The sequence below is a fragment of the Anas platyrhynchos genome, chromosome 8 (genome assembly GCF_047663525.1).
Source record: "Anas platyrhynchos isolate ZD024472 breed Pekin duck chromosome 8, IASCAAS_PekinDuck_T2T, whole genome shotgun sequence".
Classification (NCBI taxonomy): Eukaryota; Metazoa; Chordata; class Aves; order Anseriformes; family Anatidae; genus Anas; species Anas platyrhynchos.
This window is the reverse complement of record NC_092594.1, coordinates 38,939,193-38,961,942: the sequence shown is the minus strand read 5'-3', so window position 1 is coordinate 38,961,942 and position 22,750 is coordinate 38,939,193. Positions and strand designations below refer to the sequence as shown.

At 49.4% G+C, this 22,750-nt stretch overlaps 1 protein-coding gene across 3 annotated transcripts in view; it reads left to right on the top strand.

Annotated features, from left to right (window-relative positions):
• The window catches only part of NEGR1 (neuronal growth regulator 1), a 261,319-nt gene that overhangs the window by 136,335 nt on the left and 102,234 nt on the right, over nt 1–22,750 (top strand). For all 3 annotated transcript variants that reach the window (XM_027463717.3, XM_027463719.3, XM_072041506.1), the window contains exon 3: nt 9,216–9,341. In XM_027463717.3, coding sequence (XP_027319518.3) covers nt 9,216–9,341 — 126 coding nt within the window. The remainder of the gene's footprint in view (nt 1–9,215; nt 9,342–22,750) is intronic.

Sequence of the window (22,750 nt, the reverse complement as noted above, 5' to 3'; positions counted from 1 at the left end):
ATTTGTCATACAAACTAATTATTATGTCCAAGCCATAAAAAGAAGAACAATAATCTATTTCTTATGTCATGTCAGTGATTTCGAGATACTATACAAGTTAATGAAATCAATATGCATATTAGGAAAGCGAAGCGATGAATTATTCTGGCTGCAAAGAGAAATCAATTTTCACCTCGTTCTTTCCAGCACCCACACCAGACAGCTCAGGGCAGAAGCTCCCAGCCCCAGGCTTGCAGTGGTGCAGAGGCAGGGGAGGTTTTTTAAGCAGCCCCTCTCCATTCACAGCCCAGGGATTTGCACCATGCATCGCTCCTGCCAGTGAGCAGGGTCTGGGCCGCTCTGCTGCAAGAGGAACCAGTTTCAATGAGTTGCACTTCAGCAGCATCAGGGTGGAATAAAATTCTGGTAGTTATTATTAACATGATCATTATTATTGCACACTTGCTTCTTTAGTAGCTCACTATTAAGGCTTGTCTGAACTTCATTCTCATTCCATTTGTTTTAATTGCTTTGGGAAGCATAAACAAATTTATTTCTCTCTGTTACAAACAGCCCAAGGGAAAATGAACACGTCGCTGTGTCCCTCCTGCCTGTGGGTATGTGCTCCTAATAGAGGTGATTCATTCATTTAATGCAGTAGTGGATATAAGCCATGGTAAATATTTAAACAAAACACTGGGAAAAACAACCAGACAAACAACAGGTTCTGAGAGTGTCCCTTGTCCTTTTTGCTATCACATAATGTGGAGAAATTGCATATTAAAGTTGTGTACGATGACTACTCTCAACAAAGAATTGAAAAAATCAAGTAATGGAAAAATCTGAAATTTTGCAGGTGCTCATCATATACAGAAATGTTTTAGAGAGCACAGTCACCCACGCAGGGCCAGGTGCACGTATAAAACTCTGTAAGGAGGGGCTGGCACCCGAGGATCTCGCTGTAACACGGTGGATGTTGGGTTGCCTGCCTGCCTTGCTGAGAGGTTGAAGACCCTTTGGTTCTCTGTGTTGCTCTTTTGCTCCGGGTTTTTCTCCCAATTAATCTAAATTAAGCAGAGCAACATAATAGGCTGCTTTCTGAACAGAAGATGAAGCTCTGCTGAAATGTAAGGAAAATGTAAGATTTTTATCATCACTTTAAATTTCATCAGCAAAACCAGAAAGAGTCATTTAATTTTTTCTCATTTGTTTTAGATAACACCAAAATGTTTCCATTTATTTTGGACTCTTGGAAGATGACCAAGGGCAAAAGGGCCTTTAATATTTGATATGGCTGGCAGTGTAATGTTGGAAAGGTACCAGAGGCTGGGGGGGTCGGTAAGATGCTTCCATCTCGCAGAACACGAGGTAGCCAAGAACATTTCCTCCGTGCTCTGTGCTCCGTGCAGCGCTTCCCACGCTCCTTCAGTGGCTGCGTTCGGGTCCAAGGGCAGATGGTGGCACCCTGCAGGATCAGGCTCCTGGTGTATTCCTCTCTGAGCTGTAAAAGGCTATATATAAAGTTCTTAAACGGGAGCGTTGTAGAGCTTGTACGTTTTGGTTTGGGGGAACTTCTCAAGCTCCTGGTTCTGGTTCCTGGAGATGTTTTTCCACTGCACTGCAGTGCTGTCTGCCTGGGTAGCGTGCTGCCTGCGCTGCTGCTGGCACTGCTCTTGGCTCTGTCTGGGTCTCCTAGCCCTGCGGAGGTGATGTGCGGTGTTCCTGGCACTGTACCCGTACCCTACAGGCACGTCCTGCTGCACCCCATTTCCCCATACCCATCCCCGCAGCCGTGCCCTGCTGCGCCCTGTGCAGGCACCAGCCCTGGCTGCTGTGCTGGGGGCATGAGCACATCCCCTGGCAGGCAGGGTGCACACAGAGAGCGAGTGTCACGGGTGTTGAAGGGCACATTTTAGGAGGTATTTTGTGGATGTGCAATGCTGCTCCACCTGGTCCCACGCTGCTCCTGCCCCCGCCAGGCTCTGTGCCGTGCCTCGTGTCCCTGCTGTAGCAGCGTGCTGGCCGTGTCGGAAAAGTTCGTGTTTGCAGCTGCAGACCGGAGCTTCTGTAGTCAGTCCCTGCTTCAAAACTGGTCAAAGATCTTTGAGAACCTTCCTGCTCCAGCGCGGCAGGCTCTGGAGGTCTGTGCTTGCTCTTGCTTTGCTTTGTTTTGTTTTCCCTGTTGTGCTGTTCCCTCCCAGCTCTGGCAGGGTGTGCTGGGCTGTTCCTGTTCGGCTGCCATGGAGAGCTCCCTGCTGCTGGGAGGAAAGCACCGGGATCAATGCAGAGCTCACCGGAGGCACGGCAGCTCTGTAATTTGAAGTTTGCAGCGGGGGAATTGGTGCCCAATCACTCAAAACACTTAATTGGAAAGTCAGGCCACGGGCTAGGCTGTAGCAAGGCAGCCCTGCGGCCTCGCGGCTGTTCCCCCCAGTGCCCACCCGTGCCTGTGGCCGTGCTGCCCGCACAAACCCCGGCGGGGCAGAGGTGCTGTCCTGTGCTGTCCCACGGGGTCTGCGTCTGGGACCAGCCCCAGCTCCCCACAGGGACCTGAGAGGGCTCCACCGCCTGCCCTGGACGCAGATCTCCCGGCTTCATCTTGGCAATGACCAGACTGCTCCCAGGCTGAAGGCCAGGCTGATGTGCAAGCTCACCCATCACATTTATTGCAAGCTCACCCATCACATCTAACCATGCCCTCGATTTGTTACAGCTATGGAAAGCAGATGTCCAGCTTTGATTCCTTTCCCTGTGTAGTTCCTGCAGTCTCTGTACCTCTCCCCAAATGGGAAGGTACATGTATTCTTTTAAAACCATCTTAAAAATGTTAATGGCTGTGAAGCACTTTTCATTTTGGACCCCTGCGCAGAACTCAGCTGTGACTTTAATTCATCTGCCATCCCTGCTTCTCATCGTGTTCCTTATGCGTTTCTTTAATCTATTTACTGCACAAGTGTTTATTCATTGCTCTGTTGCAGTTTTGTTCTGACCCTCTCTGTCTCCATGTGGGAGGGGTGAAAGGCTGGGGCTGCTCAAAGGGCTGGGAGCTCTGGAGGGGATTTAATCTGTCCGGGGAGCTCAGCGGAGCAGATATTAAAAGCTAAACCTGCTCGTAGATCATAGTATTAAAAGGTATTATGGGAAGCATGTATACCAAATGAACGGTTTTTAAGTCTTCCTAAAATGTTAACCTTCCATTGTGAGCATGCATACATATTCTAGCCGTAATTAATACATTTCACGGATGTTGGTGATCTGGGTGCAATGATCCCTGAGAGTCAGGAAGGAGCAGAAAATGCAGCAGCCTGCCGGAAAGCATTGCCTCGAACACCGAGGTGCCAGAAATACTTGCCAGAGAAGCCAATTCCTATCGTAGCGAAGTTCTTCATAGAAAATAATTGATAAAATAAAATCTACAATTGTTCATGAGTATGATCCTATTGTGTAGTTTCTGTAATTGTACAGAATTACATTATAGAGCAGGACTGCTCTGCCAGGTTTACCTGGGTGTTACTTCAGTTAATGCATCGCTTGTATTCATTTGTTTTCTAATTCTGTTGTGGAAATGAGCAAATTGTGCAACCTGTTCAGTCTCATTGCAATAAGACTTTCAAACATCTTCTACTAGATTGTATTTAATTTCCCCATTACAAACCCTAGATTAAAGCAGAACCCAAGCAATTAGAAAATAAACAAGGCGTGTACTTGAGAGAAAATCACTTAATCTGCACTCTGTAAGCCTGAAAAACTCTCCGTCATCTACCATGGCGCAGCTGAAATCTTCCCTTCAAAATATCGCAGAGTTCCTGGTGATAATCCTTGGAAAGAAGCACAGCGTGTGCACTTGGAGATGAGACCCTCCTCGGCTGTGGGCCTGCAGCAGACGTGGGGCAGGCTGTGGGGAAAGGAGCGCCCTGCGGAGCGGACAGCGGTGGGGAAGGACAGTGGTGGGCACCCAGGACAGTGGTGGGCACCCAGGACAGTGGTGGGCACCCTGTCACTGCAGCCTCCCTTGTGAAAAGAGGAGACTTTGCATGGTTATAGCCGTTCTCCTAGGCATGGCATAAATGCTATTATAAAATGCCACGCGTTTCAAAGCCGTGTGTGTGCATTGTTCATGTTGGAGGTGCTGGATGGGGCACCAAGTGCCGCGAGCAGGGCGGCACACGCACATCCTGCGGGCTCCCAAGGGCCATGGGAGGAGAATCGGGGCCGTTGAGTTGTCCCTTGGGGTGTCTGCCCTTGGGGTGTCTGCCCTTGGGGTGTCCTGCCTCCGGGAGGCACGGCAAGGTGCAGGAAATGCCACACGAAGGAGCAAATTCCTGCTGTGCGTGGGGAGTGCGAGTTACCGCACGGTGCCCGTGCCCATGCCCCAGCCAGCACAGCCACAGCGCGCGTGGAGCGGCCAAGAAGCTCCCGGGGCTCACTGTGAGCTCCTGCTGCAGGGCAGGGCTCTGCCCATCCCAATCCCTGTGGCCTCCAGCAGCAGCAGCTCTGCCTGCCCTACGCCTGCTGCCTCTGCAGCTGGATCGGGGCCGGGCCAGGCAGTGCTGTGCCGAGCTGCTCTGCTGCCGGGGCTGAGCCCTCACAAACTGCATCCCTGGTGCCCCAACACAGCCCGTAAGGAGCGCGGCAGGGCGTAGTGCAGGGGAGCCCTGGTACGTGGGGAGTGGACGTTTCCCACCCTCCTGTGTCGTTCCTGCTGCCTGCTCACAGCGAGGAGCACACGGGCATGTGCACAGATGGATCAGTCAGCGAATTAATTCCAGTCCAGGAGAAACGGCCAGTTAAGCTGCTGAAACCAGCATCTTCCCTCCCCACTCCATGTTTATGGCTTAATTATGAAATTATAATCAGCAAAAAATCAAATTGCCATTGCAGACAGAGAGGTGGGGTGTGCAGCCCAGCGTTTGGTTGAAGAACTTCAGGGTATTGGGGATTTTGGAGAAGAGGCTCTGCAGTGCTTCCCTTTCACCAAAAAAAAGTCACTCCTCATTGGAAAGAAAGCACACGGACATTCAGCTAAGCTGATAGCAGCACAGAAGCTGTACTTGCAGCACCTGGGAGGGATGAAGCAGGTAATTCTGGTGGCAAAATCTCTCTTTCCAAAGTCCCAGATGTAGCTCTTCTATCCTTACAATCCAATTCTCGCAGCTTTTGTATGTTCTATCGGGTTTGCCTACATTCGGTACATGAAGGGAATTGTTGCATTATGATCTGAGAAGGGGTTGGCTGCCATATGTCTTAATAAACGTTACTATGAAATCATGGTTCATAACTAACCACCTTTACCGGGGACACTTCCCGGAGAAACCGAGCTGCTCGTGTGGCCACACAGGCTGTGGGCTGGGGCCGTGCGGAGCTGCTGGCAGCGAGGGGCTGATAGCGGGGAAGAGCTCAGCACATATCTTAAGGATCAGGATGAGTCCGTGTGTGCTGAGGCCCCGGGTTATTTCCTTGGTGATTCTAAGCTGTGATGAAAATCGGGCATCCTATCCCATCTTAAAAAACCAACAGCAGCCACAGGAGCAGCTTGGCCCTGCCGTAATTCCCACCCCAGCAGTAATCTTTATTACGCTGCATCATTTATGTGCACTTGAATGTAACTGAGAATATAATTCCAGCCCTTGGAAATGAGAAACGAGGCTCGGTGAAGTACAGGCTCGCCATCAGTCCCACGCAAAGTAATGGTCCCATAATTCTGGCCCCCAGGCAGAGCTATGGGCTCAGACGTGCTGTCACCTCCATCAGGTCCCTTCCGCGGCCGAGAGGCACCTGCGAGGCTCCCGTCTGCCTCCTTCTGCCTGGAGGCACCAGCTTGGGTCTGCGCGGTTCCCAGGAGGAAAGTTCCCAATGTTTCTCGTAGGCAAAGAGGTTCCCAGGGGAGTGCTCAGGAGGGAGCCGCAGGTGGACGTGCAGTCGGGCCAGCAGGAGCCTCTGGGTAGTCAGGTCATTCCTAAATCATTTAGCAATTCCTAAATAATTCAGGAATAATAATTTAGCATTTAGGTCATTCCTAACTCATTTAGAAATTCCTAAATAATTTAGCAATAATAATTGAAAATTTGGGTCACTCCTCCTCACACGTAAGGGATGTTTTTGGCCATGCAGGGGACACGTGCGGCAAGCTGCCCACCTCCAGCACTGCCACTCGCAGCCCCCCGGCCCCCCGGCCCCTGCTGCTGCTGGGCGGGCTGCAGCGGGCAGGGGAAGGGGACAAGGGCCCGGAGGAGAGCAGTGGCACCAGGACAGAGGGAACACAGCTGAGATAACACAGCGGGCTGACTGCTGTGCGCAGCGTTGTGCAGAGCGGCTCGCTGGGCCATTCTGCCTCGTTCCTCTGTTCACATGTCAGGATGATTCAGATGGTCCTCGGAAGAGAGAAACAAATATTATCGAGGAAGCCGTACAAAAATTAAGCTTGTGGTGCTTAAATCATCTGCGGAGAAAGATGAAAAGGGAGGTGATTTATCATGTTTTATGGGTCCTTACTCATAGAAAAGATACTTGATAGTAAGGGGGATGTTCAGTCTTGCAGACAAAAACATAATAAGATCTGATTTCTGAAAGCTGAATTTAGCGAAATGCAATTTTGAAGTAAGATGCTATTTCCCAGCAGCGAAGGGGGTATTTAATCGCTGGCAGTGCTTACGGCGCGGCAGCATGAGCATCACCTGGAGCTGTGGGACAGGCTGAGGCAGCTCCCTGCAACACAGCCCTTAGCCAAGCCTTGGGACACGTCTGGAGCCTGAGCATCCGAGCCCAGGCTGCCCCGAGCAGCCCCTCTGGGCAGGCATCCCCCGGTCACCCGAATTTCACTCACGTTGGAGCTGTGCTCCGTGACTGTGCCTTGCTTGTGAAATCACCGGGGAAAGATTTTCTGAACATTTGCCTTTAGAATGTACGATTTTATCAAACTCCAAACTTTTGACAAAATAGGATGGATTTGGTTCTTGAGCAACGTGGGCAAAACCTGCCTCAAAGGGCAAGCGGCACCGGCACCGCGGCGCTTCGGGGCGCAGGGTACAGGGGCACAGCCTGCTGTGGGACAGGCTTCTGCAGGGGGAATTTGAGCGATGGGCTCATTGCAGGGATCCGCAAATGTACCTGATTAAGGAGTTGTTCCTTTCCTGGAAATAAATCTGTCGCACATTTCAGCTCCTGCAAGCTCTCTGCAAGGACTGGGTGCTTCTTCAGGTCCTGAAGGGAAGGAGGAAGAGTGGATTACTGCCCCTGAGCTGGGCTGGCAAGCTCACAGCTCTCCTGTGTCAGTGGCTGTGTGTAAACCTGTTTGAACTTCAAAGGATGGCAACAGTGAACTTCCCTCTCGTAGGAGACGGGGAGGGCTGAGCCTGCCCCAGCCCTCTGATTTCCCTGCAGACGTGTTTCTCTGCTAATTAACAATACACCACGCAGACTTTTAATTTTCTTTGCTCACAAATGCATAGCCACGAGCAAGCGCTGAGGATTTGCGGCTTGTTTGAAGCCTCCTGACCCCGGCTCGTTTTGATGAAACAACTTGCAGTCAATGACCGGTGGCAGGGCTGGGGAACGTCTGCAGGTGGAGGTCCCAGAGCACGCAGAGCCACTCGGGGCAGGAGCCTTGTTTGTGCCAGAAGAGACGAGGTGCCTGGCCCCACAGAGGCAACCCGTGGTCCCCAGGCTGGGCACAGAGATTTGCACCCGTGCACGGCGCGGCTGCGCGTGGGCACGGCCGTGGGGAAAACTTCCTGCCAGTGCCTGCCAGGGGCTGCGCTCAGCATCCAAAGAACCCACCACCACAACAAGCGGCTCACTGTAACCAGCAGCTCTGAGTCATTCGGGCAGCCTGCAAGTGTCTGAGGGAGGGACGTGAACAGTGCCTGATTGTGCAGCGCAGCCACGGCCTTGGCTCAGCTGCTGCAGGTGCTGGTGTGCCGCCCCAGTGCTAACCCTACAGCTGCCCAATTCCACCCCAGCTGGGGCCCTTTGCACGCCATGAAATGCGGGGTTGGATCACTGAAAGGCAACTTGCTTTCCTCGACACCGCAGGTTGTTATTTCTGAAAAGGCTCTGTGCTTCCCAGAGCGCATGGAGGGGATGCTGACAGCACATCCCAGGGGATGGGCCGCTTGCTGCAATGGTCACACAGGTGTGTGTTGGTGGGATTTGGGCTCTGACAAACGGGAGCAACCCAGTGAGACACGACTGGGGCATTAGGGAAAGTAAAGCTCCAGCTTGGAGTGTCCATTTAGGAAACAGGAAGATCAACATATATTTCTTTTCTCATTTCACTGGTGCTCATTTATCTTGCAGAATGCTTTGATTTTAGCTCAGTCCTTACGGAAGGTTCGGAAACACCCACATGTCAGAGCTGCGACTTCCACACCTTAGTTATTTATTGCTTACAGAACGGTGCCTTTCCGAAACATCAATAGGGCATGACTTGTTCCTGTATCGATTTGGTTTCTATAGCAAGCATACAATGAAATATATAAAGGAATAATAATCCAAAATGAATATTAATTTTGAAATCCCAAATCCCTGCCTTTATTGCTGGAGTCCTGAAATCCCTTCTTCCCTGTTTAAGGTTACAAGTCCTGGTGCACTCCTGTAAGGGCAGGCCACTTACAGCTTCCCGTTGTTTTCCATCCACGTGGAGCTCTGCTGGCGTATGACCAGGTGTGTGGATAGTACAGAAAGTGGAGTTTAGAAAATTATTCTGCTGATGATTTTCTTCCTTAGCTGTGTCGATATCACAGGCCAAAAAGAAGTACAAAGCAACAGAAACAAATGTATTTTGGTCTTCTCCATGAACAGATATGACACTCAAAGTACATACAGAGTAGAGGCAATAAGCATCATTGTTTTCAAAAGTAGAAGAAAAAATTCATTTTGTTTTATTTTCAAGCTGTCACAGGCCAGCTCAGCCTTCTCCCACAAAAAGAGCATCCTTCAGTAGCCATTCACTGGGAACCCAATAGCAATGCCTGCCCTGCACAAACCAGAGGAAATCGCTGCTTTCTTATTTGCAGCATTTCGAATCCACGGGCTGTGCATCTGCAGGCATGATGGAAATAGCTGTGGTCACACTGAAACACGATTTACACAGCTTTGTTTTGCATAGGTGCATGCTTTGTGTATTCCTGGAGGTAACGGCGATGTGCGTATCACGGCTCTGCTCCGCTACCTGGGCCCTGGGGGGTTGCTCTGGTTCGGCTGCTTTCCTTCACAACTGCCTCTTGGTTTCCTTTCAGTTTCTCCGAAGATATTTCGTATTTCAAGTGACATCATCGTGAACGAAGGCAGCAACGTTACCCTCGTGTGCCTGGCCACAGGGAAACCAGAGCCTTCCATTTCGTGGAGACACATCTCACCATCTGGTAAGCGCACGTAGCTGTCACTTCGAGCTTTCTGCGAAGTCTCACCACTCACAGCTTTTGCATTTTCAGTTTCGGAAGTGGGACAGCATTGCTTTTGCATGCCTTAAGGAACGTGTGCCTAACTAGACTTGTAGAAAAGGAAGGCTTCAGAGCAGGTTTAAGCTGAGATCACTGAAAACTGTAATGCTACCGTAAACTGGGAAGGTAGAAATCAAGGCACCCTAAACAAGAATATGTTTTTAATTTGGGCCTGGGTGGCTCCCTGAGGACACGGGTTAGAGGCAGTGTCAGTAACAGCCCCAGACCTCTGAGCCGAAGCTCATTTTAACAGGCTGCAGACGTTTATCAGATAAACCCAGGCAAGGAAATAATGAAGAACACAAAGGACTCTCTACAAGTAGGAGTGAGGGCTGAAAGCACCAACACCTCCTGCACCAGACTCGAAGGAATTTCACTCCCGTCCGACCTTTCAGTCACTCCGTGTCACGGTGCCGCTTCCTAGGATGCTTTTATCAAACACACTTACACGTATGTAAGAAAAACTGCAAACAAAATGCCATCTAAACCTACCGCTTCTATTTAATCTGATGTTCCCTTTTGTACTCGTAATCCCTCATCACACATTTGAACAAAACATTCAGCCCCACAGGACAGCACCCCGCAGTGATGGGGGCAGCCCCGGCAGCTCCCCTCTGCCCGCAGCCCCCTCCCGTGCTGCCGGGTGCGAGGGCTCTTTTACAGGGCCCTGCAATTCTCATTCCTTCCGAAGCGAAGGCTTTCTGTTTGCTCACACAACTTCTCTGAAGCCCGTGTAATTGCAGGGAAGAGCGGTTTCATGGGCTATTGCAGCTTTCCGCAGGGTGTCATAAGCCCGGTAACAGTTTCCCCTACGAAGCGAGAGTTGGAAAAAAAAAAACAACTTTTGACCTTTAAGACAATGACAATGAATTCTGCTGGAAGTGTCCATCGAGGGAGTAGGGAAAAAATCAGTTGCAGCAAAAAATGGATTTTAACTAAATGTCAAATAAAATTTTATTGGAAATTGTGGTGATACTTCAGAGTAATAGCTTAAAGCATTAGGTTTCCTACAGAAAGCAGCCATTACCATTTTTTTTTTGAGAGGAAAAAAACAGAAGAGGGGAATTAGTCCACTCAGACTGGAGAAGGGGCCTGAGAAAGAGCTAGATCCTCCTCATCTCGAGTCCAGACAAAATTGGTGCACATCATCACAAGGGCTTTCAGTGAACCGCTGATTTTGTGTCTTGACCAAAGGACTGAGAATGGCAAGAGTAAAAATGCGATCCGTGTGGCAAGGGACTCGTTGGGGGGACGTTCAAGGGACACGTACCACGGTGACAGTGGAAATGAAATGTGAGGAAAAGGCACCCACACCTCCCCTGGGGCAGGCTGGGTCTGCTCCGGGGGTCCCCAAGGCTGTGCACAACCTCTGCTGGTGCTTGGTCCCTCACTTTGAAAAAAAATATATATATATACGTGTATATATATATATATATATATATATATATATATATATATCTGTTTAAATGGCAACTCCCGTGTTTCAACGTGAGCCCTTTGCTTCATGTCCTGTCACTGCCACCCCTGAGAAGTTCGGGTCCATCGCCTTCTGCCCCCATCAGGTACAAGACCCCGGAGCCCTCTCCTCCGCAGATTGGACACGGGTGGTTTCATCCTGGGGGTGTCACGGCGACTTGTTGGCATCCAGGGTCCCTTACCAGCAATATGATGCTCGTGTTTGAGGTTTCTCCTTCCCCCCGCTCGGATGCCATCAGGGTTTATCTCCATGCCTGATGCCCGTACACCTCCCCCCTCATTGCTCTGCAGCTCTGTGGTGCCCCTGGCTTCCTGCACGCCGTGCCTCGGCACGCACCCGATGCTGTTCCTTGAGCTCCCCCTTACCCCGTGCCCTCCCTCTCCAGCCCCGATCCCCACCTCGTTACCCACCCAGGGCGCGCTGCTCACGGCCGTGGGGTCTCGGGTGCTTTGTGCCCAGAGCCCCTGCAGCACGCAGGGGAGCAAGCAGAGGGTGAGCAGGACGCGTCCTGCCTCCGTGTCTAACCAAACAGAGAATGTTTTGCCCATCTCAGTAACACCGGGCCAGCTCTGGTTCTGGGTCTGGGTCTGGTGTAGGGACAGTTATAAATGGCACTAAACTCCAGTTAAAGGCAGGAGAGTTGAAAAGCTCAGATTTCTGTAAGGGTTTATGTTTGGTCTGCAGCAAATTACCTTTATCTACACATAAGTTTCATCTGCACTTTATAATTTCTATCAGTTTTCTCCCGTAATTCCCAGTGGCACTAATGAGGATTACGTACAAGCATCACATCTAGAATACAACACTAAATTATATTAAAGAATTATATTTATAATATTCTGGAATTGTTTGTCAAAGCTGCTACTGGAAGATAAGAAACTGAAAACTCTGAATACAAATGATTCAATGTAGACTAATGCCAAAATATTATCGTGATTTGCATCGATGCAGCCTTTACTTGGATAAGGTCGGATTCAATTTTTTTTGAACAAGAGATAAAATGAACCTTTCAGAGGAATAAAAATAAAACGTATTTAGAGGTGATTTTTAACTTAGTACATAAATTATTGGCCTGTAATCTTTATGGTGCATGTTTAACTTGCAGTCATTATGTAAATACATTCATTATATAAATATTCATTATAGAAAGCCATTATGTAAATCCACAAAATCTACACATTCAGCATAACACCGTAAGGAACACGGAGGTGTAGCTTGTAATCTGAAAATCTTCTATTGTTGAAATGTCATCGGAATAAATTGCAGGTATTACTTATTTTGTTCTGACATTTAGGAGCAAAGTGCAGCATCAATAGTTTAAGAATGAAACCAGAATTTTAAAGAATTAAGGTCTGCCTGAGCCGTAACTCCAGCTCATAGCACTTGTAGGCACGGTGTTACATTTTCCTTTTTGAGAAGCAACCTCTGCAAACGCTGCCACGAACAGCAAAACCAAGAGCTGCCCAAAAGACTTCGGATCAATGTTACTGCTTGGCAAAATGCGGGTGCCTTGCACGTTGAAGCCCCTTCCCGCTTGGGTTTTGCCCACGCTTTCCAGAGGAAGCTCTCTGCTGGGGCCGGGCAGCCACGCTCTGATGCAGGACGCAGCGGGCCCTTGGTGCCTTTCTGTTTGAAGCCAGCTCCCCGAGAGGCACCGAGCTGCTTCCACCACCCAGCAGGGTGTCTGCCGTGGCCCTGCTGCTCCCCTGGGAAGGGCACAGAGCTGGCAAGGCCCCACACGCGCGGCTGCGTCCTGCCACACCAGCCGAGCCCCTGGGTCCGTGCTCCTGGTGTGACTGATGGGCACCTGCGGGTAGGCAGTAGTGACCAGGGCAGGTCTCGATCAAGTGCATATGGAGAGAGGAGCATAAATAATTGCAAGAGCAGCCCCACCTTTGTGTTTAAGGTGCTTGACTCCACCGTCGTATTTACCATGAGTGTTTTCAGGTGAAGCTTCACACATTTCAGACATTTCCAACAAGCATTTTAACCCCAGCTTGTTCATGCTGGAGCTGCGTCGTTCCCAGAGCGCTCACGAGCAAGGTTAGGATGTGACACTCTTGTTGCAGTCCCTGGCAGGTTAACGGGGCTGGACCTGCCTGAAGCAGAGCCCCCAAATACCCACCCTGAGGCTGTGGGTCCTCAGTGCAGTGCTAACCTCCACATCTCCCCCATCGTGTGCACCACCTGCTCGCACAGACTGAGCAGCAGCCTCTCAGCAACAGGCAGGTGTGGTGGTGTGCGCTTTGCTAGCGGGACTCACAGCTGCAGGCAGAAAAAGTGACTGAGATATGAGAATGTCCTTTTTTCTGCAACCGTGCTGTGGTGTTTACTGACCTCACTGTCGTGGCTTGTTCATACCGAAGGAACCCGTGTCCCCTCTGCCTTCCACGACTCCCTGCTCTGGATCCTCAGCATGGTCCCTGGTGACTCCAAGTTTCATCTTTTCCAGCACTTCCCTATCCTTTTGCCCTTTTCTCACAGCTTTATCACCATTGTTTTCAGTCTAGTGTCCTGTTATTTTCCTAAAACACGAGGATGAGCAGCACATACACATACACGTGCATTTGGGAGTGCAGTTTTTCAGAAATTATTAGTTTAGCCAAATGCAGACAGTTTTTCCCATGCTGAGTGAAAGGCCACTCCCTACCACCAGGGCACTCTTGTTTTGCTCATGCAAAATAACAGATTTTTCACAAACACTGAGGAGAGCTACGATTTTCCAGAAATTGCCCTGACTTCAGGTTTGAACGTACTCGCATCGTGCTCCCTCTGCTCCACACTCACATTTCAGTTGCCGTTGTGGGGTGTGTGCATGAGCGCGATATGAGTGAGCTGAGCCTAACAGCGGTCCTATTGTTTCTGGACAGCCCTAAAGCTGCGAAGATGTATTGCATTAATGTATCATCATAGCTCTGTCGTTCTGACGATGTATTAGTGTAATACATCTTTGGCGCGCTCAAATGATAGGGCTGTCTGGGAAGAAGGGTCTAAGAGCTGATTCAATTCAATTACAGGACAAAAGGCGATGCCAGCCCCTGAACATGCAGAGTGTGATTCCTGCGAGATGTAGTCTGCTACAGAAGGCTGGGATTTTATCCGGGGGGGGGAAGTGTGAAGAAATCAAAAAGGCTTTTTTTAAACTTCTAGCTAAATCCTAAGAAACAAACAAAAGCTTGATATGAGCTCAGCTAATGTCAAATATTTTGTTCCATTTGCACTTCTGCTGGAGAACCACAATTTTTCAGATGTTATCCACACATCCACACGTGACAGAAATAAGAAGCATTTCCTTGACGTGCAAGTACTCTGAACCTGGATTTTCAGGCTGAAAATACTTAACTGACATGAATTATTATCAGATTTCCAGGGCTTTGTGGGTGTACAAAGTGTGAACTTGTCTTTTTAAATGCTGCTTCTATTGATTCAAAATGGTTTTAAAGCTGAAAGTTTCAGCAGAAAAAAATGTTTCTGGCTTATATCTTTTGCCCTTCTAAATACCGAAAAGCTACCAGGCAGCACTGCTGCTGAGGGTTATCCCACACCCGCCGTTTCCCTCTAGCATACTTGCTTTGTGCATGATGGGGGGTAAGAAGCTGCTACCACCCCCCCTCTGCTCGCTGCCAGCACTGCCTGGCAGAGCCCATGCCAGCACTAACCAGGCTGGTGCAGGAGCTCACTGCAGGATCACATCTCCCAATTTCACAGCCCCACACCCAGCCTGCAGGGGCTTGGGCAGCCTGGGAGCTGTCCCACCTGGAAGAGCTCCCTGGTGGGGCCTGGTGAGGGTGCCAGGTCTCATTCACTGCATCTGCATCATCCCAAAGAGCTTAAAACAGGTGATTATTTGTGTAACAGTGGAGCCATCTCTGCTCAGCGGGATGTCCCGCAGGAGAGGTGCTCTGAGCCTGGATCCAGCGATGTGAGCACTGCGGGGTGTCACGGGCACCTGTGCCACTGGAGAGGTGGGCTGCTGGGTGGCCCTGCCGCCCGCCACCTTCCCTACCTGTGGGCAGATTTATGGCCGCGTCATACCAAAAGCGCAGCTCGTTCCCTCCAGCTGTCCGGGAAGCAGAATGTAAAATAATTCAGCGCTCTAATCTGATAAGCAGCGACAGTGATGTGCCTCCCTTATGCCATCATCACTCATCTCGCCGGCAACAGCTTCATTACGGGCCCGGCGCTGAGCTCCTCGTTCAGGTGAAGCATTACCCGGCTGAGCCGAAACATCTGCTCCTTGCAGCTGAGCTGGGAGGGCTGGAGACAAGCCAGGAAGCCTCCAGAGATCCACCAGGGCGAGGATGATCGGCGCCAGTGTCGGATGAGGCCGGATAGGCAGGGGTGCCACCACGGCTCCGTGTGATCCCGGCCATCCGCCCATGGCTCCATGCCGGCTGTGAGGGGACAGGGATGGGTGCTCGGCCCTGCGGAGCCACAAATGGAGCTCACAAACCACACCTCTGCTTTGGAAACGTGGCACCAGCTGGTGCCAGAAGTAATGCCTTTGGTTCCAGTGCATGGTGCTGACAAAGACAAATGCTGATCTGGGGCTCAGGTGCCTGGGGGTTGTACAAAGCCTTCGTGTGCTGATCCCAGGCTGGGTTTGTGGAGGAGACCCCTTCTTCTTCTGCCTCGACTTGAGCTCTCCATTCTGTGCTTTGGGCAAGCCCCTTGCCCTGCATTGCTCCAGGAACAGGGGTGCCTGCCCAAAACGGGGCTGCGTCCCGCCTGGTGCCCTTGGGCCTGCCGGCCTGTGCTGGAGGCCCGCTGGGCGGCGGGGCTAGGTGCTGCCTGCCAACAGTCTTGCCCAAGGCGTGCAGCTCATGGGCTTGCTGAAAGCCCAAAATGGAGCTGCTTCACTGCTGTCACCTGCCTGAGCCACTCTTTCCCCCAAGGTGCTGCGGGCCGGGCCGGCACCTCCTAGGGAACACGACGAGGCTGGGGCCTGCCTCGGACCCCATGGCGAGGGGGTGCGGGGGACACCTGGACATGGTGGGCAGGCGGCGATCGCGTGGGTAGATCAGTCTGTGTTACACCCGCTCGGGGAATTAAAGTTTTGTGATTAATACTGGATATGAATGTAATGGCCCGAATGTGATTCTGTAGTGTTCAGCTGGGGAAGGCACCACGTGCTGGTAAATCAGCGGTCCCGTAACATTAAACAGGCTGGCAGCTTCCCAGGAACTCAGGAGGAGATGGTGTGGAGTTCCACGCAGAGTAAATGAGGGGATTAATTAATAGTTTAAAGGCAGCAATGCAAATATTAGCACTTAATATAAACTGCTTGTTGCGATTCTTTCCTTTGCCTTTGGATAAAGGGAAAATAATGATCCTCCAAAATCACACCTCGCCCGTACAAAATATGATGGCTTCTGATTTCAGGCTATGGGCCTTTTGGCCTTCTTTTTTCCTTAATGATACTCATAATACCATTGCTGGGGGATACGCGGCGTATTAGGATCCAATTAAGTGACATTCAGCATCACGATCCGTCGCACCGGGGTCAAGTGACATTACACTGGCTGCGATTAGTGGGAGAATTCTTAGAAAAACGTCGTTATTATCAGGCCTGTTCCTGAACTTTGAGCATCCCTTCAGGAACAATTAAAGGTATTCCTAGAAATCCTCGTGTCTTTTAAAAACTTTAAACAGCCTGAAAAAAAAACCCTCTTGTTAGAATGCAGTTGTCAGGAGAAGAATATTCACGCTAAGGTGGTCAAATAATTGGGTCTTTGTGAAGGAACTGAGGGCTGAGAGTAAGATTACAGTCTTAGTGATATAAGGAGGTGAAAACCGTACAAAAGCATAGCATAGAAATAATTATGGATTTTTGACAATTTTATAACAACAGGAAAGAATTTCTTGCTTTTCAATAAAAGTAGATTAGCTCATTAATAACTCATAAAATGCTATGAAAATTTAAGTTTTAATGCATGCTTAGTTTACTGCCCCTGATATTAGTTCATTTTTATTGGAGAGTAATGCACTCCTGAGTGAGCGGTTTATGAATCATTGAAGATATTTCAGTGAAACAAAGTCTGTAGTGTTCAAAACCAAACAACTGCAGATTCCCCCTCTCTCTCCTTCCTTTGATGGAGCATCCTTCACGGCTGTTTTGATTCTGGTCTTTGAACAGAGCGTGCCAGTGCTGAGGCTTGCACAAATATTTTGAGGAAAGTAACAGCTGCTCTCCAAAATCCAAAAAGATTCTCCTTTTTCCTATTTAACTTCTCAAATACATTTTATTATTGTTATTCCTTTATGCATATAATTATCGTTTCTACCTTGCCCCATGTTGATGGCTGGAGCACCTCGTGCTGCCCCTGCCCGGGGCTGCAGGCAGATGTCGCAGGCTGGGCACACTCTGGGGAGGTGACAGCGAGCGAGCTGCAGGTACCAGGCTCACAGTACTTCCTTTTGATTTCCTAGAATCATCTCTTCTGGCCATGTTTATGAATAAATCATATTTTAAACATATTGAGAATTATTTTAAAATGCACACATTTTATAAAAACTGGTAATACCTTTTGAGGGATATGAAGAAATATGAAAAAAAAAATAGTCATTAATGATTCATTTAACTCTAGTAATGCCTCCAGTTTCAACAAACTACAGGCAGAAAATTAATGGGAGGGATCAGCAAATGTGCTTGAGTCGGATAGATCTAGCCAAGTAGCTAATAGGATATCACCTGCAGTGCATCATTTTGAGATAACAACGTGCAGAAGGGCTGCCGTGCAGGCACTGAGCATCAGAAAGGCTTTGCGAAGGCTGTGCTGCCGTCCTTTGCTGCAGGGCACACACAGGGGTGACACCGTCCTGTCCCCCGCTTCCAGCTGCCTGGGGCACCGTGTCTGCCGCTGGCTGTGGGCAGGAGGAGAGGACTGGCCCCTGCCAGGGACTGGGCAACAAGGAAACCGCTCGTGGGCTTCACTGGGAATAATTAGCCCTTCCCAAGAGCCAAATCCTCACGTGAAGTGCTATGCATTATAAATAAGCTCAAGTGAGATTTAATTGTGTAGCTTTCATATTATAAAGAATATTTTCCCGTTCTTCCCTACACGGGTTTAATTTTGGTTTTCTAGGGAAAGATTTTCTAGGCTGTGTTAAGATGCTCACGCTTAGCTATTTTCTGCAGTAAGAGGATCTCTTCCCAGCTCCTCCTGCCGAAGGGGGCTTCGCATGTCCTGACGCACGATGGCCCTCATTACGGCGGTGAGACTGTCAAACCCTGAAGTAATGATGCCAGGGGAAAGCCTGGCATCTGTGGCAGGCTGCACTGACACCTCTGCAGCAGTACCAATATTTGAAGAGCTCAAAAGAGATCAAAGAGTGCAATCTGATAGCCATGAATCTGTAAATATCCAGAAGACATGCCATGCAGATACCTAAAAGCACTACCGTCTCCAGTGGGTGGTTTTCTCTTCCCAAATAACATCTGGTTGACCATGTTGTCTCTGAGTGCTGAAATGGAGCTCTCCATCATACTGGTATTCAGCTGCTAAGGCAGAAAAGTCAGCACATATTCTGGAGCATGAGCTGACCGTGTGTTCCCTGGCATGAAGTCTGCAACTGAAAAATTCAATATTGCTCCAAAATACTGTAATATAACATGTCCCAGGCACCTAGTGCAGCATGGCAGCCGTCCTGTGCAGAGGCAGAAACCAATGAATGTAGCTTCAGAGAAGGAGGAAAACTAAATGTGCCTGCTTCCCTTGTAGGACCAGCCTGTACTCCGGTGAGTCAGAGAAGCTCCAAAGAAACAGTGGTGAATGAAATATCCATTGCCCTTCTGTCTCTGTTAGATGAAAAAACAAGAACAAAGGGAAAATGTGTTTTTCTTTAACATGTTACTTGCTGACTTACCCTTCATGGTAAAGGGACACTGTCACACAGCTTGATCAGAAGAATGTGAATTATTGTGACACACAGCGTCCCTTGGGAGCTGTCTGAGATTTGCATTGCCCATGCGATGAGCACGCACACAGCCAGCTCTCCGAATGCTTCCCTCTGTACCGATATATGCACAGACAGATGTAACCTTGTTTGTCTCCACCTCTGAAACTTTCAACTTTGTCAGCCTGTGTTCACATCTCTTTGCTTTTATCAGCACGCCTTGCTTGCAGAACTGCTCTACCCGCTTTTCTTGTTTTGTGCCTTCAGCTGGGAGATCTCCTCCAGCTCTCAATTTATCTGGCAGTTTCAGATATTTTTTTCTTTACATTTTATCTGATTTTTCTTTTCAAATGTGGAGCATGCCTTCTCTAAAGCTAAACGGCCTTACACCGTCAGTGTTTAAATGGTGCCTAATGCAAGCTGCTCGGATTACCTGCAGTTCCTGGGAGAGGAGCACATCCTATACAATTACAGCATTTGATGTAATTTTAAACTCTGAATGCATAGCAAGTAATAGTAACAGCTTCAGACTGTGAATCCAATTGCTTAGCTTGTTCTCAGCATCCAGTGACAACTCTGGGCAAGAATCAAGGTGTCTCTGTGCCTCCTGGGTCCTCTGTCTCCTCCCAGCCCCTGAGATCAAGAAGGACTTTATGGACTACGGGCTGCTCAAAGCCTCAGCGATAATGGGATGGCATCCTGACAGCATCACTGCTGGAGACCTCCTGCTCGCTGATACCGTGCCCATACGAGGCAGTGTACCTGCGGATGAGCCCGTGCCGGGACCTTCACACCGCACAGGAGACACCAGCCACGAGAGCTGGACGGGTTTCACAGCTCCTAGGCTGGGGCTGTGCTGCAGTTCTTTAATACCCCAGCAAATAAGGAAACGACAACAAAACAGACTTGGCCCAGATGAAGTCCTCAGTGTTTTTCCGAGCTACCCTGGACTTACACCAGATTTTTCCTCTTACTGACTTATGTTTAACACCGGGGGAGGAAAATGCTGCCGTTGTAAAGCTCATCCATCCACGCCTCGAAAACCTGTCCATATGGCTAGGTGTATGTGTGCTACACCTGATGCCAGATACCATATGCGTGGTAAGAAAACACAGTCTTAATTGTGTACTCTCCTGGGGAACTACAAATGTGATGATTAACAGGCACCTCACCACAGGGCAGCAGCAGGGAGCAGGCATTCGAGCTCAGCTGCACAGTGCTTCCCTTCCTGGCTAGAGAACCCGGCCCTATAACCCGAGATATCCTGCAGATTCCTACAAATCCGTAAGCATTTCAGCATGCTGAATTAAGAGATGTTCTGCAGACCCATCAGGGGCTCCTCGGACCTGAGGCACCCTGGTGGTTGGTTGTTCAGCAAGCAGTGGTTCCCGTCACCCAGCCGAGGCCTCCTGAAACTATTCACTCTATTTACTGTTTGCTCCTGATCTAGTCACTCTTTCTCTTGCCAGTCTTTTTGGGAGGCATTGCAGAAGCGGATCTGAACAGTGAGAAAGCCCAATTGTTGCCTGATGCTCTTCATACCCCACTGTCCCCATACACAATTTATTCTCTCAGATGTCCATGGATATCTTCTTTGAGCTGGACATGTGCACAATGTAACATAATGTGCCTACATACACTTATACATCTATTGTTCACATAACACAATTTAATTTCTTCCACATAGCCACGGGAAATCTCTGAAACTAAAAACCAGTTAAGAAAGATGGAATATTATGTGAAAGAATAGGAAAGATGAAACACAGTGTCTGTATATTCCCCAAGAAAAATATTTATCTCGAATATTTACTAAAAGCTTCTTCATGTGATCAGGATGCAAAATTTCAGGGGGTAGGAGGGTTTAAAAATGATTTAGTTTTAAATTTCCAAGTGCGTGTGTGTGAATTGCATAAAACGGGGCTTGCAGCTTTATACAAATACATACATAGTTCTGCAGCGTAAATCAGACTCACAGCTCTGCAGGGCAGATCCTATAAATGCAGGGCCATGGAAGGTGCAGATGTTTGATGGGTGCAGAGTATCAGGACCGCGGGATGCCCAGCCCATCCCCACAGCACAGCCCTTTGGGGTGCAGCCCCTCCGCCCGCAGCAGCACCAAGGCTGCCACCAGCACCGCCAGCAGGATTTGCTGTCCCAGCAGATGTGGCTCCTGTTGGTGTTTTTTGGCCAAAGCAGTGCCTGCTCACCCGAGCCGAGGCCCAGCACAGAAACCTGTCAGCTCTGCCTGCGGTGGCCGGGGGCGCTGAGCGCTGCCACATGCAGGTGGCAAAGCACACCCAAAACACAGCTGCAGGCAAGGAACTGTTAGAAAAGCATCAACGGGAGAGGAGGAACTAGGTGCTGTGTTTGCATTAAAGCAAAGGTTCAAAGCGGAGGTTTTAGCTGTGCTAAACTCAAACAGGAACGGCTATTTTTATGAAGTTCCAGGCACTTGGAGAGCTCTGTTTTATTTTCAAACTGATGCTGGGGACTGTGACAGAATGTGATGTAAATAGACTGCAGGACTCAGTACGTGATGCACACCGTATAGCCAGAGATGTACTTACACCGGAGAGCATTACGACCTCATAACTTAATAGTCGTTTTTAATATGAAACACGGGCGAGTCTTGCAGTCTACAGGATTTTATTGGTACTAGAAACAAAGCAGAAGCAAACATATAATGTGCACTTTGTGTGGTAGAGACGGAAAACATATTTCTCTGTTCAAAGCAGTAGGAAGTTCTGGAGATCGAGTGAGCCTGGCCAAGTGGAGCAGGACAGTGCCCACCGTGTGAAGAGAAACAGCTGGGACCCCTGGGGGCCGGGGGGGGTGTAGAGTTCATTCCTGTGGACCGCAGGGAATGGCATAAAAATCATCCCCACACGATTTTTCGCATACTGAATGTCATTTCGTTGCATTTTATGAGTGTTCGGTTCGATGCACAACCGTTTTCCAGTCTCAGTGTTATCTCTCTGCTTTGCAAAATCACTGCTTTCCCGGGCTCTGTCCCATGAACAAGGCACGTGGCATGCCAGGTGAGTGCCATCGTGGTAGGCAACGCGCTGCCACAGCTGATGTGCTGAACCTCACTCACCTCAAAACACCGGTCTGCAACAGAGAAGGAAATGAAATTATCTGCTGTGATGGACACGGGCATGATATTTCTACTTGCTTCTCACTACCCAGCTCCAGTTTTAGTCACTGCTCTGTAAATTGCAAAGTTATTAGCAGTCAATAAGTATAGTTAACTTTTTTTTTCTTTTATTATGTGGTAAACGCCCTCTGAGGAATCTGGGGTAATTAATTTGTTCTCCGCTGGCAGCACAGTGCTCTGCAGACACGGGCAGACTTTGAAGCAGGTAGCAGTTTTCATCTGACGGGTGTCAGAGGGCTCACGGCACGGCAGGCACTGCAGGAAGGCACAGCCAGGAGATGCTGGGAGTTAGAAAACTGCAAAAATTTCAGGGTGGGTTATGACTCTGTGCCAAGTGGACAGCAATTACCTTCCGAATTACAATTTTCTTCTTGCTCTGTAAAACAGTTACCATTTTCAGATGTAGTGCCCTGAGGAGTTGTATGTACCAGTTTCTCAGCTGTGTCTTTGTTTTGCATCAGACAGATTTGTAAATCTGACGTCTGCCAATTTTCACAGGAGCTCACAGTGACTGTCCTTACTTCTGTGCAGAAGTCAGGCAGTCTGGGTTGTGTTCCTTGGGTCTGTGCACGCAGGGGCAGGAGAGCTATTATTTTATTTTATTCTTCATTAAAATCTGAAACGTTTGTTAGGGCAGAGCACACCCAGCCTGGCCTCCCCGGGAGGGATGTGCCCCCTTGGGGGGTGGCTGCTGCTTGGGGAGGGCCGGCTGCGCCCCGGCCTTGCTCTTCTCGGGCAGGACTGCGCGGGTGTAAGAGCGGAGCCAGATGGACGTTGTCGCTTTGTGCTCAGCCTCCTGTA